This window comes from Typopeltis vanoorti, chromosome 2, assembly GCF_054136105.1.
Source record: "Typopeltis vanoorti isolate ZY-2024b chromosome 2, IOZ_Tvanoo_1.0, whole genome shotgun sequence".
Classification (NCBI taxonomy): Eukaryota; Metazoa; Arthropoda; class Arachnida; order Uropygi; family Thelyphonidae; genus Typopeltis; species Typopeltis vanoorti.
This window is the reverse complement of record NC_143550.1, coordinates 27,369,507-27,390,388: the sequence shown is the minus strand read 5'-3', so window position 1 is coordinate 27,390,388 and position 20,882 is coordinate 27,369,507. Positions and strand designations below refer to the sequence as shown.

Here is a 20,882-nt window from a genome sequence, read left to right as displayed (position 1 = left end):
ATACTCACTTGGAGTTATACTGGAAAAAACAGAGGAAGAAAGGACGATGATTGTAAATAGATAGAAATTGAAGTTCAGAAAATATATTGCAAAAGTCATGAAGGTAGTAATTTAGAGAATTGCTACAATATTTGAGGATATTGGCCACAAGAGATAAAAGGCTAATGGTTTCATTGTGTGAAGCAGTTTTAATTTTTTTTATCTTTATAGGGAACTTCACCACATGCTATTCTTGAACTCTGCCCACTTTTATCTTTCCAGCAGATTATTATTAAGAGAGATACTTAGTTTTAGTTGAATATTTGATTTTATCTTGCTAATATCTAGATGGTGATCATTTCCAATTTGACAGGCTTAAAGTTATAACCTTTTCTCATTTCTCTTAATTTGTGAATTTATATCTTTACACTAAAACACAGTCAGCAATGATTCATTAGGATAGGGAAAAAATATTTTAAAAAATTGCATTATGAGATATGCCTCTTTCTCCAAATATATCCAAAACTTTCCCAGTTTTGATAATTTGGTTTCCAACAAGAACCAGCTTTTCTTTTTTATTTTATTTTATTTTTAGTTAGCCTTTTTCTTGAGGAGATTAAGGGATCCCAACCATTACTATCATCTCCTCTACATTTTCATCACTTTTCACTGCCATACTCTCTACCATTCCACCAGGCAACTATGCCTCTGGCATACATGACACTCGAAACAGGTTCATTCATCCTTCTCTCACTGTTTCTCATTTCTCTATCCCTTGCTTCTACACTGTCTTGACTTTCTGCAGTTTCCTCTCTTCCCCTGTCTCTGCTGTTCTCTTGCTTTCCTCAGCAATTTCATTTCTCTCTCCACACATCCACAATCATAGCTTCAAGCAAACTACCTCCATCTGGTACGCTTCTCATGGGTAAATCCATGTGTAAGCCTTGAACATTTCCTCCAATTTCTACTGGTATCCACAGATTGAATTTCACCCATTTCCAAAACACTATCTTTGCTGCCACTAAATTCCATAATTGAGATACTTGTGCCTGCATTTCATGCACGCACATACACATTCCTATCTCACACCTACCACATTTTTAAATAACAGCATGCATAGCAAACTACAAAATCACCAACTTGTATGCTACAAATAACAGTCTTAAATGGTGATGAGCTGAAGCTGAATGAGGTGCTAAAAGGGGCAGCCACCATGTTGAATACAATCGATATAGTTGGATACAATACTGAGACAACAGAATACAACTTGATCACTCAAAAAATTGTCAATTTGAATAGTGCAAATTAAAAACCAGTATTGGCAATGAAATAAACACAATATCATTCCTTATTACTGATACTTAATTTTTTTTTTTTTTAACAGCTCACGTTGCCTTACCTCTTTCTTTGCATGCTAGCATTCTTAAGATTTCAAGAAATATAGCCCACAAGTAAGAAAAACAAAACAGTTTATTTAATAAAACAAATATTACTATGTACAGTTTGATGAATATATACACAGTGAGCTTAATCATGAATGAAGATGTAAAAATAAACTCTTTCATGCATGCATTCATTCAATTAAACTGCTAAAATGTTTTAAATTAACAATATGCAAGTTATTACAAGTCAATTATGAAGCAAATAAGAGTTAAAAATTAGACTTTTGTAGCAAGTTTTATCACTTGGTCACAAAGTAAACAAACAAAAGTTTGCATGTGAAGTAACTTCATGGTCCAGGCTATGTAAGGAGGTAGATGACATGAAATTGTTTTAGTATACCATAATGCATAACACACTCCCTTTCCAACTACACCAAAGCTGGTGTAGTTAGTGACCCTTCCCATAATGCATAGCAATATACCCATCCAAAATGAAGTGTGAGATACAATATGGGACACTAGGGTAATTTGATATAAAGTCTTGCTCCCATATAGTAGCCTGGTCTGGGTCATTAAATTACTTCACAGGTAAACGTTTGTTTACACATGAAAATAAAGGATAAAAACAAGAAGGTAACATCTTGTCGAGTATAATAAAACTAGACACTTAAAACAAAGGAAGCTCTATTGGCCATTTGCAAATGTTACCAGAAAGTCAAAATACTTCAATTTTTAATTTGCATAAAAAAAGCATTCTTTTATTATTATATATCTATACAAATTTAAAACTAATGTAGTAAGAAAGAGAATTCAGGAAAGAATTCTACTATCTGTAATCTAAGAAGCTTCAATATCATAAGGTGCCAAAAATAATGCTAACTGTAGACTTGAGAATAAAATAATACTGATGCAATGACAATAAAAGTAGTGTTTTCTTTAACAAAAACTTCAATGTCATTTAAATCCACCAAGTTATTTCTTTCTAATAGGACAGCACTTCCCAAACTGTGGAATAATGAAAACATTTAAAATCTTTTAAGACTAAGTAGATTTTTTTATCTTAAAAGAAACGTATTTAATTTTTATTACAGTATTTATTATTTCTTTTTTCTTATATTTTAATGGGGAAAAAATCACACATTGGTGTGGGTTCACAAATTTTGCTTCCTGCGTATTTCAGCGCTTAATGAATATTAGTAAATATATGCTTATTCATATAAGTTTCATTTCAAAGCAGAAATATAAGAATTGCAGTTTCAAATATTTCACCTGATATTGGTGTAGCAGTATTGAAACACATCCGTCACATTAAATTGCTATTAAACTTCTTTTATGTTTTTAATTCTTTCTTTATTACTAATCGTTTTATGTTTCATGTGCTTCTACTGCAAATGTACAATAATAAATCTACCTATCTATATAAAAATATGAGATAATCTGCCATGTCAAATGTGTATGTAAGATGCTAAAAATGTAATATTTGCATTCGATTTTTGCAATATTCGTTGTGTATGTTTTGTATTGATTATAAATACAATAAATATTATGATATTTTTTTTCAAGAGGGAGCGTGAAATATTTTAATTTTTCCAAAGAGGGCCTCGACATTCAATAGTTTGGGAAGCACTGTAATAAGCTATTTCTTAATCCCGGTTTATGCTTGTTTGAACCAAATAATAAAATGTTCTATGCAAAGTGGTTTTAAGTTTACAGTTAAAAAGCTATAATGTGCAGCTTAAGTTTTCATAAAATAGCAATAAAGAACATGAAACAGAAGTTAATAAAAATCTCTTATACTCTTTAATGCAGAGGTTCCCAAATTTTTTTGCCATCACATTCCTTTAGTGTAATCTTAATGTACACACCTCCTCTAAAAATCCATAATAAAAATATAAAAAAAATGTTCAAATGGAACAAAAAATTATTTATCCTAAATAATTATATACAACCATTTTACTCACTTGAAACTAGTATTTTGGGAAAGGTCAATTTATTGTAGCAATGTACAATTAAAAGGTTCTTCACACCTCCCCAAGGGAAGTACAATATCACAATTTGGGAAACCCTGCTTTAATGTATTAGTTTCCTATTAATACAGTTCCTTCAGAGTTAATATTCAGTGTCACAAAAATATAATGTTGCACAAATAACAAGAAATATCTATAATGCAAAAAAACTCCTTTTCATAATGAAAAGGAGTTATACAAACTCCCCACTTCATGCAAAGAGTACGAAATAGTAAAGCATAACAAAAGTACACCTGAGCAATAAGAAAGATTTATTCTTGAAAAAATGGCAGTGAATTTGACTAATGCTAACTGAAAAAGGCTTCTGTTTTTACAAACATGTAGAATTTTCTCCACACACACACACAATTTAAATAAAAAAGCATTTAACAAATTATGACAAAAAAAGGAACTTCATTTAAACTAAACCACTTAATCATTAGTCTGGGAGTTACCCAAGAAGAATGACAAAAGATTAACCTTTAAAAGCATAGTACATTGATATCGTTCTGAGATGATTTTTCATTAACACAATTACTGGTAAAAGCACAAAGCAGGGGTGTGTGATGCACACAGGTGCCAAAGAGGAGGAAATACTTAAAAAAAAAAAGTGTTTTTTTTTTATTGGGGGGGTAGGGGCACCAACTAAAGTTTTACACACAGGTGCCAGATACTACTGGCATGCCCCTGGCACAAAGTAAAATGTTAATTCATATTGAGCCAATCATTTTAAAACATTAAACTCCATCAGAATTGGGGGGGGGGGAGCAGGTTAGGATAGCTGCAATCTTAAAGCACTTAAAAAAACATTGCATTAAACACATAATTAATCCCCCCCCCCAACCAGCCATGATGTCTATAGACATCCAGCTAAATCTAGATACGATTCTGTAACACCCATTGAATAACATGGATAAGAAGTGCAATTTGGTCCTACTATTTCATCCACCTTAGCCAGTAGGGAGATTAATAATGGAGAATTTTCTGTGAGAATTATTGAATAGGTGTCAAGGGCATCATTGGTATGAAATTCAAATTAAATAAGCATCAGTAACAAAACAAAAATTCAAAATTCATGCAAAACTTAATACATTAAATAAAATGGAAAGATGGTGTCAAGTACTAATAAAGCATGCTTGAGACCATGCTCCTCTCTCTCTCTTTTATATATCAGCTTGCATATTTTCATTCTGTTACTCATGCTTGTTTAATTTGAATTTCATACTGAAATTTGAAATTGACAAATCCTCCATTGTTAATTAATGTATTTAATGCAATCTTAGAGTAATGCTGGTCAAAGCTTTGTTTTGTTTCTTCCAACAAGAAAGAAAGGCAGAAAACTCATCATCTGTATATCAGCATGAACATTCTTTGTTAGTTTTTGAAATTTAAAAAAAAAAAAAAAAAAAAAAAAAACCTCTTAACCTAAATTACGATCATCTCCCTCATAATATTTTTATATTTTGTACTTAATTCTTTTTCCATGAATTTCTGTCACCATGGCCAATAGCGATATAGGAATCATGCAATATCTGAAATATTTCTTCAGTGTGAACGTAATATTTAATCAAATTGTCATATGCATATTACAATACCCGTATAGGATGTTTATATGTTATGGGCCATGTCACTCTGGTTTTTAACTCTTTCACTTTTTATATCATTGTTAAATACACTGAGTTTGTAAAAATTTAAGTGACCTGGTCAAAGTTCCCTTTATGTCTCGCGACAAAAAGAAATCCTAAGAATTTCTCTTCCCTAACCCACTTCTCTTCCCCTGCCGAAAAAAGGTATCATTATTATCACTTTGCCCAACCAGATGATAGCAGTATTTATATTGACCTGTCAATGTGATAAATTACGATAAACAACATGAAATTTATTACAGTGCTCATTGTTCATATTAAATGGCTGGGCATTATAAATAATGACCGTATTAATCGTTTAGTCCATAACACACACTATATATATTTAGCCTTACTCTTTAACAATGTAAAATGCTATATAGAAATGAATAGAATGCATGGTGATTTTCTAATTTGTGCAAGTGAATTTATCCTGATGAAGTTCACTCCTATGATACCAGACAGTTATCTGCTTGTGCAGTATTAATATATATAAAAGATGCAACTGTTTCTGGATGATTTATTTTATTTTTGAATCTCTGGATATAAGAATAGTTATATCATTACAAAGTTTTCAGGGGATTAAGAATTTTTTTTTTTTAAAGTGTAAATCAATTATAACTTAAAAGGTAGGGAAATTATCTTTCACTCTGCGATGAAGGTTAGTAGACAACAAATATTGCTAATGGGGGAGGGGGGGGTATATACAGCCTTTAAAAAAAGTATATTGCACCAATATCTTGCATGCCTATTTCATTGACAACGGATGAAATAACTATGCAAAGATTCAATCACAGTGGTTTCTCAACTTTACAAAACACTAAAATTCCAATGATTGATTCATGGAGTGGCATGCTTAAATAAAATTATCTGTTAATTACATAATCAAAATAATATAGTGTACAATACAAAAAAAAAATGATTATATATTTGTAATTTCTAAAAACAAAGTAATTAGACTGTTGGATTAATTCATGTTTCATTACATTTGTCAAACATACAGCTTAAGAATTTTTAATATCACATACTATATGTTACTCATTAAATAGCACACATCCAAAAAAAAAAAATAATAAATAAATAAAAATAAAAAATCTTTAGAGACCATTAAGAGAACTTGTTACAGAACTAAACTGAATAAGCCTATCTGGTGACTGACCTTAACAAGCTGGAAAAACAATCTCTTTTCAGGTAAGTGAGAAGAAATACGCATCAAAATACAATTATTATTATTATTGTTGTTGTTCCGGGCAACTCCAAGGAGTCGACAGACTCATCGAGGGAGGCCCTAACATCATGTCAAGAACAACTATTCTACATTGACACAGTATCTATCATACCTTGCCTTGAACTCATTCAGGGTCGTAGCACCCACAACAGAATCTGGAAGCTTATTCCACTCATTCACCACTCTCCAAGTAAAAAACCTAGCTCTAACACCCTTGTCAACCACGCTCTTGCCCGGCTTCCATTCATGGCCCCTAGTCCTCCCACCACCAGTCATATTTTCAAAAATATCTTCTGGATCAATCTTATAGAAACCCTTCAGTAATTTGAATGTCTCAATCATATCACCCCTCCTTCGCCTATCGACCAATTTCTGCAACCCACAAATCTTCAACCTATTCTCATAAGGCTCATTCCACAGACCTGCTATCATCTTGGTCACTCATCTCTGGATCCTCTCCACTTCCTCCCCATCACGAAGAAACCCTGGTGCCCATAACTGGGCACAGTAGCCCAGATGGGGTCTTATCAAGGCTCGATACAGAGGAACAACAACTTGTTTGTCTCTGCATGTTAAAGTATTTTTCAGAAGCCAAGTGATTTGATGAGCTGATTTAGTCACTTTTGCAATGTGCTCCCTAAACTTCAATTCCCTATCCACCAACACTCCCAAATCCCTGGCCTCATCAATCTCCTGGAGTACGGTTCCATCAATGCGATATACTGCTGCTATTCTTTTCATAACCTTACACTTTGCCACATTAAATTGACATCCATTTTTTTTAGCCCAATCCTCCAAATCATCCTGTAACATTTTGACATCCTGTGCACTCACAATTGCTCTACCCAACTTTGCATCATCAGCAAACAAGTGAACACTTCCTCTCAAATCCTTTCCTATATCATTGATGAACAAATTGAAAAGCAGTTCCAAGAACAGAGCCCTGCGGCACACCACTAGTCACAAGCCGTCTTTTAGACTCCACTCCTGAATAAACCACTCTCTGGTATCTCTCCTTCAACCACCCTCCTATCCATCCCCATCTGCTCCAGTTTACTGATTAGGGTTCCATGTGGTATCCTGTCAAAGGCCTTGGCAAGGTCCAGTAGTATCACTGTAAACCCATTACCCCTATCCAGTTCAGCCGTCACTGTGTTATAAAACGTGAGCAAGTTACTGAGGAATGATCTACCCTTCACAAAACCATGTTGTCCCCCATACAATATCCCATTTTCATCTATCCAATCCTGTATTCTTTTCTTGACTAATTTCTCTAAGATCTTGACAATGATTCCTGATATGCTAATCGGTCGGTAATTTACAACAGCAGTCTTGGAATCACCTTTATGCAGTGGAACTATTTTCCCCTCTTTCCACCCCCTCAGGACTAACCCAGACCCGAGACTCAAATTAAACAAAATGGTCAAGGGTACTGACAATTCTTTAGCTGCTTCTCGTACAACACGAGCTGGTATACCATCCAATCCCACAGATGTATTAACATTGAGGTTATGCAATAGACTACTCACCTCCACTTCATTCACCACAATTCCCGTATAATCTATTGGTTTAATCGTTTTTGCAACGTCACCACCTGGATGATATATTCTTGCAAAGTGCTCACTCAGTAACTCAACTATATCAACTTATTCAGTTACCTCCCTACCATCGGCATTCTTTAAAATCATTCTACCATGTGCATTTTTCCTTTTACTTGCTACATATCTAAAAAACTGTTTAGGATTCTCTTTAGCCTGCATGGCCTAATTCGTAATCCGTTTTTGCTTTTCTTACCACACTTGTTACCCTTCTGGCCTGCGCTTTATACCGTTCATGTGCCTGCCAGTCACCTTTCTCCTTAAATTCCCTCTATAGTTGTTTCTTTTTTTGCAACTCAAGCTTAATGGTGTTATTCATCCATTTAACCCCTACTTGATTTATTATTCGGACTCTAGGTATACAGTCAGCCACTACTTCATGCAAACACTTCTTAACTGCCTCCCATGCATTATCAACTTCTAGTGCTTGCAATGAAGAAATGAAGACTTAAAAGAACAAAGCTTGGGAAGCCAGCATGCAAAAATTGAAATAATGTGAAGTCTATTAACTATAAAAGCATAAGCTAGTTTAATGACTAATTAAAAGAGATCCAAATGTTTCATGAAGTCTATCATTTCAAATGATCACTATAAATAAAGGAGTTTAAATTTCAAAACCACAAAGTTATCATAATCATACAACTATGGTTAATATTCTGGCATGCACCAATCCAGAAGGAAAGCCAGTAGACACATATTTAATGAGTTTAGGGTGTATTACATATAGCATATTTAAACAAAGGTTATTTAAAAGGTATACGTTTAAAAAATGTAATGAAATGAATCACGTTAACATAAATAAATTTGATATTTATTTGTTCTTTTATTACTTCAATGATTTGTTTGAAATAACAGAATTGTTAGTACACTCTGTATTGAGTTATATGGATTATTATAATGGTGCACTCACAAAACTTGTCCTATTTTTAAAATGGATAAGTATAGATTATTACAAGCCTACGAAAAAAAGATTTGCAGTTGATTTTTTTAAATCATCTGTTAAAATATAAAAATTCTGTTGATGCTATATGCAATTTAAAAATTAAATAACTTGTTTTATTTATTTTAGGAGAGGAGAGGAGGGGCAAGGAAATCTAAGTCACATCATCATTATTTGGAGACTACTGCTTATGTTTTTTGATAAAAGGCAGAATCTCTATCAGATCATTACAGGTACTGAGAAACCCAAAAAGTAAAAAGGAGGAGGGGGGGGGGGGGAATTTCATGTCAAGTCTATTAAAGGTATTAAATAAGGAGGGCAAAAAATGTATGTTAGGATAACAAGAAAAGCTGTGCCTCAAATGATTCTTCATTTCCTACCATATTCCAAAACATCTTGATTATAGCATTAGCCATGATTTGAAGGATTTAAACATAGATCTCTTGTCCCATTCACCAAGCATGTACTCAGAAAGTCCAATGTAGACAGCTACAAAGATGCCAATGAGACTGGCAATGTATGTATTCCTCCTAAATATTATGAATGTAGCAATGCATAGTCCTGTATAAGTAGCATATCTTGCAATCTCTATGTGCAGAGAGCGTTGCCAGATGCTGTTTTCTGGGAAAAATAAGATAAAATAAATTACATTTATATCTACACTTAATGAATATATTATCAATATGTTCTAAGCATATAAAACAGTATGACAGCAAAATTTATTATTCAAAACATTTTATATAAATAATAACATTTAAAAGCAAATTAAACTGCCCATAACATCTGTTTATCCATGATTTCTGAAATCAGAAAGAAGCCGGCTCTTTCAAAAATCCGTTTCTGTTTTGCATAATTGTTTGTGGAAAGAATGAAATATACTGTTATCTAGCACCAAAAGCATATCAGAATAGCTGTCTAAAATAGAGGAGCAATGCCAATGCTTTTACTGTATTTACTGACACATATATTCATCTCAATATTTAATACTGACAAAATGCTATTAAAACACTTCCCCTCTCAACTTTTAAATTTGAATTATTTCAAGCTTACATTATTAATCTGCTTATTTAGCTTAAAATAATCTTTTATGCACCACAAAATCTTTTGTGCAGAATAAAAGGAACCAAAAGAACAAAGGAGATTTAAATTGACACTGAAGATAAAAATATTCTACATGTTTAGAGCAATTACTTTGAAAAATTTTTTAATTAAATTTACATTAACTTACATTTAAAATTAAGCTAGGTAACAGAATTGTGACAAAAATATCCAGGAATAATGCAATCACCCTATATTTCAGAAAATGGAAGAAACTTATATTCAAACCTAAATGTTTACATGTCTTAGAAGAATAAAAGTTTTAATATAGTAATTACACTGAATAATGCAGAAGGTTGAATCCCAGATGATAGAATAAACCTGTTGCTGTACCAAATGTCTACATTAAGTGTTACAAAATTATGCACACATACATGAGGGAAAAGCTATGAAAAATTGGAGAAAATAGTGATTTTCCTATGACCAGATTTCATTTACACTGAAAAATTGAGAAATCATAGGAATATACAATTGGCACTCGCTACAGCAAATACTATTATAACAAACTATAAAGTCTTGGCCATGGCTTTAATAGTAGCATTATTTAAAATGATTTACTATAGCAAACCAATAATAAAATAAACCACTTTGATAAACTATTCCCTTGGTCTGAGTTTGCCATAGGGAGAGATGACTATAATAAAGATCTCTAGTTTTTTGATCTTGAATAAAAACCAGGGAAAAAATGTTCCAAACCTTATAAAATCATATCATGAAAATTTGACTTGATATTATATATTATATACAATTCTTCTCAACCGTTTCTCAAGTATACTTGCATAGATCTTGCCAGGAACACTCAGTAGGGAAATACCTCTGTAATTCTCACATTCAGTTTTATTTCCCTTTTTATATATCGGTACTATGAGAGCTCTATTCCAATCATTGGGAATTCGTCCCTCTGTCCAGGCTTTCTGAACTATGCAGTGCAGCCACTGTAAGACTTTTATACCACCATGCTTCAGCATTTCTGGTCGAATATCATCTACTCCTGCTGCCTTTCCACATTTCAAGCCTCTGATGACTTTTTCTACTTCAAGTTTGGATATGTATTCCTGACTGCATGTCTGGTCAGTGTTTTTTACCACTATGCTAGTCATCACTGCTTATTTCATTTAGCAGTGTAATTACTTATGGAGTAGTAATTACTCCATACTTCAAGGATATCTTTTTCTCTCGTTTTCATGCCACCTTTATCATCTCTAACTTCTTTTACAGCACTCTTTCCTCCATTCCTAAGCTTCTTCAACAACCTCCAGAATATTTTGCCACTTTCTTGATATTATTTTCTATATTCTTGCCAAAGTCCTCCCATTACTTTTGTTTTGCTAGTTTTACACAGTGTTTTGCTTTCTTACATTTGTCTCTGTATTATCTAAGAGCACAAGCCGACTTATTTGCCAGGAACTTTTGATAGGCTTTCTTCTTTTCCTTCACTGCCTGTTTAACTTCCTCTGTCCACCATGGAGTTCTAATTTTTCTATCCTTGCAGACAACTTCACCACATGCCTCTCTAGCTGCATCAATCAGGGCTTTCTTCAAGGCTTGCCACCGAATCTCCAAGGTTTGATTCCTGTTCTCAAACTCTTTCATTTTTCTTTAATAATCTTTGTGTATTTTAGTCTACCGTTCACATCTGAGAGCTGCTCAACTTTTATTCGCTTTAAAACTTTCTTACATGTTCTTCTTTCCAATATGAAATTCAATTTTATCCTGCTCACTTCCAATTTCAAATCCTCTGTACACTTTGGTGTCCTGCACCAGGCAGAAAACATCACTATCGAGAATAACATAGTCAATGAGACTTTTCTTATTCCTTGCCTCTTCTCTCCATGTGCACATTTTTATGTTGGAACATGGTGTTAGTAATAACCAGTCCATGCCCTGAACAGAAATCCAACAAATAACTGCCATTATTATTAGCTTTGCTTTTTTCTCCAAATTTTTCCAAAATATTTTTGTATGTCTCACAATCATTTCCTACTCTGCTGTTTAGATCCCCAACAAGGACCAAGTTGCTTTTTCTAAAGCCTCAAAAAATTCCTCCACTTCTACCTTAGTAGAACCTTCTGTGGGACCATAGGCACAAATAAGTCTCATTGTCCAGTTCTCCATTCTCATATTTGCCCACATTACTCTACTTGAGACTGACTGCCATTCAAGACGATTAGCCTCGTATTTTGTGTTGAATACTATGCTACTCCTTCTTTTCCTTGTCATTGCCTGAATATAAATTTTGTATTTATTGCTCAAAAAGATCTCACCAGTTTTTGTCTTTTTTGTTTCAGTCACCCCTATTATGTCGATATGGTACGTATCTAATTCCTCAGCTAGCGCCATTTCTTTGCCATTCAGGCTTCTTATGTTGATAGTACCGATCTTTAACTCTGGTGATGTTGAGTTGGTGTGTGTTTTCAGATTTGTTTCATTAGCTGACGTTTCGCTGTTTGCCCTGGTTCCCTGGCAAAAACAATGAGGGCCTTGTTTAACTGGGCGACCCCCCAGCTGGCATGAAATTTTGTCATGTTGTACCATCATTTTTTATTTTGGTTTAACCAATAAGAATACAATTTGGTCGGCTAAATCCCAAATTGCCAGCCCATCCTCGTTCGTTCAGTATCCAAGTAGATACCCAACAGAGTGCACCACGAGAAGGTGAGGATTGGACATTAGGTCAGAAATCCTGGTCGGTTCTCTGCATTCCTTTAAAGGCTATATGGAGGTCTCCTCTCAATTATTCAGCTTTGACCCTTAAGCACCCCTCAATAACTACTTAATACTCAGCAGGATAAAAATGGATATCATATTGAAAAGAACATATAAGAAAGTTTTAAAAAGAATTTATTCTCAATTTATTTAGAACATCTAAAAAAAGTCCTCTTCTCATCTATTTTTCCTCAACCATCCTTTTGGGTAAGATATATAGATGACATCTTTACTGTATGGCTGCAGAACAAAGACTCCTTACCTTCTTTTTTAAACAGTATCAATTCCTTACATCATTGTGTAAAATTTACTATGGAAATGGAAAAAAACAACCAGTTATCTTTTTTTTTAGACATTCTCCTCATCCGGTCACCTTCAAATACTCTTACAACTACATTTTACAGGAAACCAACGTTCACAGGTCGTTATATTCTTAAAGAATCAGCCCATCATCCTTGTCAAAAAACAGGAATCATAAAATGTCTTATCAGAAGAGCCAAAACTAATTGTTCTACTTCTAATTTTCTACAGAAAGAACTTTCTACTATCCAACAACACATGAAACTCAATGGCTTTTCCAAAAAGAGTATTCAACATCTTCTCGATTCTTATAATTCACCATAAAAAAATGAAGATTCAATACGTCGAGTTCCAATTCCTTACATCTCCAGGATTTCAGAACCTATCACAAGAATTCTGAAGAAATATGAGTTAGCTACATATTCACCAATTAACAAATCATCTTCCCATTTTCCTTCTCCCAAAGACAAACGCTCAACTATATCTCCTCCTGGAGTTTATCAAATTCCCTGCAACTGTGATCTCTCCTATTTTGGACAAACTGGATGTTCTCTTGAAAAAAGAATCCAAGAATATCAATCCTCCATTCATCACAACAAACCTGAAAAATCTGGATTGGCTCAGCATGGGATTGAAACTAACCACAACATCCTTTTGGTGAAAAACTGGCCTCTTACATAGATCCCGTTATAAATTTGAACGTTTATTCAAAGAAAGTGCAGAGGCCTTACTCCATCGTCCTAACCTGAATCGGAATGACTGTATATCTATATCAAAAATCTGGGAAAGTATAATCAGGATAACTCATTAATTCATATTAATTTTATGTTATTTAATATTATTAATTAATATCTTTATTTCAATCATGTCTCTGCTTAAAAATATTCCCTTTAATACTTAGTGATATAACATCACACGGCTTGTTCTATTTTTAAATGATCTATTGTTAGTATTCCACCTTGTATTTTTTTAAAACTGTTCTTGTAGTGCCATTGAAGATGGTCTGCTATTTCCAGACCGAAATATTTGGTTAATTAAATATCTTTCTTGTGTTTATGTGCATATATTATTCAATATGCAGTCTATATTTAAGTTGCCAGTCAGCAGTTAGAATTGAAGGAAATACAAAAAATAGTTTGATGTAAAATCAGGGGTTAAGACAAGGATGCACATTGTCTCAACTCTTATATCATCTATATGGATCACATTATGAAGAAGATGGCATCATTCTTGATATTAGAATTGGAGATGTCAAACTTCTCCAAATCATTCAGATTTTAGAAATAAAATCCATTTATCTAGCATTTTTAGTAGAACCTGTACTTTTGTTTATCTTGCCCTATTGTTGTTTTGAAGTACCAGAAGCAAACCTGCATGAAGATGATATATGTTTCTGAAAGAGAAGCAAGCATGCATCAATAGGTAATGAGAGGATTAAGAATGACTGCTGATCAAAAGATAAATGGCCTCTAGAATAAAAGCCTTCAAAAAGGGAAAGATATTACATTAAAGAGAGGAAAAAATGGAGCAAGAAAAAGCCAAATAGGTTCTGTTGCTGAATTAATCACAACTTTTTAGTGTATATATGCAGGGTTCATTCTTGTTATTAAGAAAGTAATGGACAAATCCTTTGTGTGAAATGTTTAGTGAGAATTTTCAAGTGAAAAGAAAATAACTTTGTTTCATTCTAGTAGTTCATTTGAAATAATTAAAAAGAGGAACTATATACATTCACCATGACATTGCAAGATAGTACTATTACTTTCAATGATGCCTTAAAGAATTAATTTAAGGATTTCAGTAGTTTGCATATTACTCTTAGGAATTATGAGGGAAAACAGGTATAAATATCTACTAGGTTTTTTGAGTAATCCACAATTTTTTGAAAGAGAGCAAACACAATTTAACTTTGAATTCGTTAAATGAATTTGTTAAAATGAAATATTTTGCTTTTATTAATTTTTTATCAAATTTATTTTTTCTTTATGAAAGAGAATTAATGGATCATCTTTATAAACTGTTTTTACATTTGTGACTCAAATAGTTGGGCTTACGGCTTCATTTGGTATTGAAAATATAAAGGTGTTAAACAGGATTCAAGTAAATTTTGAACTGCAAAAAAAATATAACGTATGCATTAGATAATAAATTTTTGATGCAATAATTTATAATTGTACACAGGCTAACAATATGTAAGAAAAATTTTAATACAAACCATTTACGTTCATGCTTAATAAAATTGCATAACTGATTTTTGGTAGAGTGAGAGATAAAATAAATTATGAACTTATCTCTCACTCAATTTCTTGTGCATGCATGTCTGTGTCTGTTTCTCTTGTAATAATTTTTAATAAGCAATATTAATCTCAAGGAGAAAATGGCAAAACAACAATAAAAATAAAACAAATAAATTAGAATTAAATTTCCTGAATATAAACCTCAATGGAGAGAAAGATACTACCAATACAAATCAATACTAACCCTGATATATGGTAATATATCAAGGTTGTGGAATGTCAGAAAATAGATACTGCTGGAATCTTTCAAAAAGTGAAGGGGAGGAAGAGGAAATCCAGTTCATTTCTGAAGTTGTATAAAGATTTGGTGAATAAAGATGTGTAAAGTTTTTTTTTTTTTGCATGGAGAGTGGCAAGCAAGCAGATGAAAGGTGATTAACTGATGGTAAGCAATGGTAAAACAATTAAACTGTGGTATGAGAGACACAGTCACAGATGGTATGAAGATATGGTTATAATAAATACACCTGTATATAAAAAGTATGTAACTTTTAATGATGATACTTAAGTTGACATACTTAAAAATATAAACACAGAAATTTAAATTTAAGCAAAATAAATTTTTTAGCTGTAAATTTTTTTGAAGTATTAAATGTATAATGGAAGTTTACTATTAAAAAGAACAGCAAAATTTAAATCACTCAAAAGTTACATTTCTTTAATTATTCATTCATCTGTTCATTGGACATTCGCAGATGCTGTATGGTCACCCTAATGCTTGGTGATGTGCCACACAGTCCTCACCATATAGTCCTGTTGTATGCTTTTCTGGAGGCTTCAACTCTATGAAGATCAGTCACTTTGCACACACACCATCCATCTCATTGACAGTCTACCCTTCCTCTTTTTCCAGAAACTTTACCTTCTGTTACTGTTCTGAGAAGTCCTCCTTCCATCATTTCAATGTGTCCAAAATATCTTAACTTTCTTCTGTCAACATCCTAAGAAGCCTTAAAATTCTAATGATCTTTTCTAACACCCATTCATTTGTATGCCTTTCAGTATATGATATCCTTAACAGCCTTCTGTTACACCACATCTCAAAAGCAGCTATCCTTTTCTTATCTGACTTCTTTAGGTTCAAAGTCTCACATCCATATGTCACTGTTGGAAAAACAGCTGCATCCAAAATCTTTAACTTTGGGAGGGATCCATCTTTCCAGATTTTAGACAAGTCTCTGATTGTTGTTTAGCCATTCCTAATCTTCTTCTGACATCTTATGAAAAACAATTCTTCACATTAATAATGGGTCCCAAATATTCAAACTTGCCGACTTCCTCAATTCTCTCTCTCTCCATTAAGGTATACTTGTTTCTCAAGAGCTTCCCTATCTGTATTTCCTTTGAGAACCATAATCTTTGTCTTGCTAGGATTGAGCTGAAGTCCTCTATTATTACTAATCTCATTAACGTTATCAGTAATAACAGAGAACTTCAGCCTTCCATAACTCCCTTTCCAACCTGAAGTCAATCAGTCAATCCAACACCTGTTTTTACTGTGGCTTCTTGCTCCCTGTACAGGTTAGCTGTCAGATGACATATTTTTCTATGATCTGTCTAAGGTAAAGGATCTAATCTTCTCTGGTGCCCTTACCTTTCCTAAAACCTGTTTGTTCCTCAGGCATCTCTGCCTCAACTTTGGCCTCAATCCTATTTAGCATGATCTTCAATAAAATTTTGCTTGCATGAGAGATAAGCTAATAGTCCATAGTTCTTCCAATTCTTCATATCTCTCTTCTATGTAGTGGTACAAAAACCGACTTCTTCCAGTCTCTAGGCCATAATCCTGTCTCCCATATCCTTATAATCAATCTATGAAACACTCTTATCCAATGTGGCCTTAATTAACTCTGTGGGATTCCATCTGCAACTAGGGTTTTATTGCTGTTAAACTGCTCTTTTAACTTCATGCCTAAGTGGAGGAGGTTCCAAATCAAAATTTTCCTGGTGAGAGGGCTCCTCAAAATTTTCTTTATCCACTCTGTTGTACAGTTCCTCACAGTATTCTTTTAGTCTGTTTTTGATTTCCAATTCTTCTGTTAGTAGTGCTCCATTGTTGTGTTTGATGACATCCAATTTGGGCATAAAACTTGTGCTTTGGGTCATGAACTAAATGAAACATCCTTTTATAGTTGTGCTATTTGGAACTCTATCTCATTACATTTATTAGTATAAAACTTTTCCTTGTCCTGCTTGATGGCTCTTCTGACTTCTCTATGCAATCTCTTATATTCTTCAGTACTGCATCTCTTTGTTTTTCAGACTACCTTCTTTCGTTGAAAGTTTATTTTTCACTTGGTTAGAGTATAATAAATTTAGTTTAATCCTTCATCCAAGTGTGAGCAAACAAAGTTTGCACCTGAAAGTATCTTCAGGACTGGGGTAAGGTGGTACAACACCAGGACACTCCTTGCAAAGGTGGAGCAGAGCAAGCTACCTACACTCCTATCTCAGTATCTCCCATAATGCAAAACACATCTCCTTGCAGATATGTCTAATGTTATGCATTAAAGGAAGGGCCACTACCCAGACTAGTTTCGACCTTTATTGAGGTCTCTTCAGTGAGAGCCAGGCCCAAGTGGATATACCAGGCAGAAGCATTAGCAGGTCATCTCTACCTATAGGAGTTGCCAAAGGTAGGTAGAGATGACCTGCTAATGCTTCTGTCTTACTTACTTACTTAGTCTTACTTTGGCTCTTACTAGCTGATGGTCTGTACCACAGCCTGCTCCAGGACAAGTATGCACATCAGAGATGCTTGTCATCCACTGCTGGAGAGCCAGGATGTAATCAATCTGGTGCATTGATGAATCAATGTTAGATGTCAAGTATAGGTCTGTCATGGGCATTTCTGGAAGCAGGTATTAGTAATAACTGATCTGTTAGCACGGGAAAATTCCAACAACGGTATTACGTTCACCCATACCAAACATGCCACACTCAGGCCTAACTCTGATACCCTTTCCCACTTTTGCATTAAAATCCCCTAAGATGTAAAGTACATCTCTCCTTGCTAGGCAGTCCAAAAAAATCTAAGTTTTCGTAGAATTCCTCACTCTCTTCATGGCATATCTGTGTGGGGTGCATAAACTACTACGATTGACACATTAGTAGGGATGAGCCTTAAGTCTAATACAAAGTATCCTGTCATTAACAGGATTATAACCAAGAAGAGCTATTGCCTGAACTGTCTTCAGTATCACAGCTATCCCATGATGCTTCGAGTTACCCCCCGAGTAAAAAACTTACCATCTTGTCTTTTGAAGTGACCTTCTCAATTCCATCTGGTCTCTGTAATTCCCAGGATGTCAATTTATACTTCTCCATCTCTTTACAGACAATTTCAAGAGTATCCATCTGTCGACCCTGAACATTCCATTTGTTTATGTAAAATTCCCTTCTAAGATTAATTCTATCCCTTCTGTGTTCCTCATTCACAATATCACTGACTTTTGTTGGAGATTGTAATATACTTCTTGAACAGGACCCTTTGACTAAGCCCTGAATGCAGCTCCGATTATTCTGCACGATGCAGCATGAGATGTATTATAAGGCACAACCATATTAGCATTTTGGAGTGAAGTCACTACAAGATGCAAGTGTTAGGGTTGCAGAGGCCCTTTCCACATATCTGGGAAGTTTTGTTTCCTCAATTCATCTCACAATGGCCAGGTGGGTTGGGACTTCTGCCTACTAGGTGAGACAGATTCCCACTGCATAAGACAAAATGAAATAGCAAAATAGGTAAGATTCACTCCTAGCCCTAGTATAATACTCTAATAGAATTTGGGGGAAGGAGCAAGAAGAAAAGAAAGAAGGAAAGAAAAAAAGGGAGAGACCTGTCACAGATAATACAACATATGTATATTACTTGATGTAAGGCATGGTCCAAAATCAGGTACCTTTGGTTTGCCATGCCCATACTCACTAAAGTGAGTCCTTGAGGAATTTTTAATTAAACTACTTAAATTAATTATGTTAGCATATTTCTAAATCTCTGCTTACCTATACAAAGTCCATTCTGCAGTAAATATCCTTCTGCACATTTGATGCACATATCAGGACCATCTCCAGTACATCTGTTGCATGATTTGTCACAGTCTGTGAAATAAATACAACAATTAAAACTGTGCTTTTCTGGCGGAAACCTTCACTATAGCTCAGTATACAAGCTATCAAATTGTGGCCAAAGCCTATAGACTATTATTATTATTATTATTATTATTATTCATTCAGTCGTACCACAAAGTAACCAATTAATCGTGCCAAAGCATCCTAAAACAGATAAGCAATGGCACGTAATTAGCTTATTTCTCATCCACTGATGGAATATGCAAAATTTTGCCATTAATAGTGGAGATTAATACAAGTGCAAGTCGAGTAATTATTATAAGAAGACTACAACTTCGGAGACATGGATTAGAAATATAAAATATCACATGGCATGAAGGAAATGGAATTTATCCACTTACTGATAGATAATTACTTGGAGCAGAATCTGCTGGAGGGAACTTAGGGTACAGGAGTATTAGATCTAGTTATAGGATCAGACTTGTTCATAACTAAGGTGGCTACATTGCCTCCGATTGGGAAAGTGATTATGTGGTATTGACTTGGGAGGTAGCAAAACATATGGAGATTACAGTTAAGAACGGGTATATGTAGAACTACAAGGCAGGTGATTATGATACACTTAGGAGACCTTGAAGCAGTACCACAGCATAAAGATCTGTAAGGAAACGATGTTCACAGTGCATAGGGGATAGTCAAGGGAGGAAGCAATATCCAGAAGGGTTAATCAGGTAGAAGTTAGATGAATGAGTAGTATCATTAAGCGTGAGCTTCAAAAAAAAAAAAAAAATGTTGCAGAGGGTATATAAGGAGAAGGTAAACAATTAACTTATGAACAAAAGGGGTCAAGCAAGAAAGGTGACCAGCATGGTAAGGAATGTAAAGTCAGATTATGAGAAGAAAACAAGCAGGCAAAAAGGAAATCCTAAAGAGTTTTTTTTTGTTATGTGGCAAGTAAGAGGAAGAATGACTATAGAAGATAACTTTAATGAGTGTAGATGGTACAGAGGTGATAAGCAGACAAAATTATTGAGCTGCCAAGTGACCACTTTGCGAGGATATATCATCCAAGTAAAGATATTATTATGGCAGAGGTGACGGGGACTGATATGAGAACAGAGGTTGATGAACTGGAGGTACTTAGGATATTGCAGAATATGAATGCAAATACAAAGCAGTAGGATTAGATGGTATATTGGCTCATGTTTTAAGAGAATGTGCAGGGAAATTGCCAATGCGTTTGACTAGGCTGTTTAATTTAAGTCTCAGCTCTGGCAAAGTCCCAAGAGAGTGGAAGGAGGGCAAAATAATTCCTTTGCATAAAGAAGGATCTAAGTCTGTGGCAGCAAATTATAGACCAATCACTATCTCAGGAGTACTGAATTCAAGAATGGGTGGATAAGAATATGATACTCTATGATGGGCTGCATGGCTTTGTGATGGGTTGGTCATCTTAGTACTCTATTAACTTTATAATAGAGTGACAGCTGACTTGGATAGAGGTAAGAACTACATTATGATACTGCTGAATTTTGCAAAGACATCTGACAGGACACAAATGGAAAACGTTTATGCAAACTGAAACAAATGGGGATGGATATGAAACTGGTGATATAGATAAAAAGGTGGCTGATGGAGAGATACCATGAGAA

The 20,882-nt window shown here is 34.2% G+C and overlaps 1 protein-coding gene across 4 annotated transcripts in view; it reads right to left on the bottom strand.

The window, feature by feature from the left end:
• Positions 1 to 1,431: 1,431 nt before the first annotated feature.
• The window catches only part of LOC150108893 (cysteine-rich with EGF-like domain protein 2), a 94,814-nt gene continuing 75,363 nt past the window's right edge, over positions 1,432 to 20,882 (bottom strand). For all 4 annotated transcript variants that reach the window (XM_090410760.1, XM_090410752.1, XM_090410768.1 and 1 more), the window contains exons 9-10: positions 19,165 to 19,260; positions 1,432 to 9,379 (exon numbers count right to left, since the gene is read on the bottom strand). In XM_090410760.1, the coding sequence (XP_090266886.1) occupies positions 9,159 to 9,379; positions 19,165 to 19,260 (317 nt within the window). In that variant the 3' untranslated portion in view covers positions 1,432 to 9,158. The remainder of the gene's footprint in view (positions 9,380 to 19,164; positions 19,261 to 20,882) is intronic.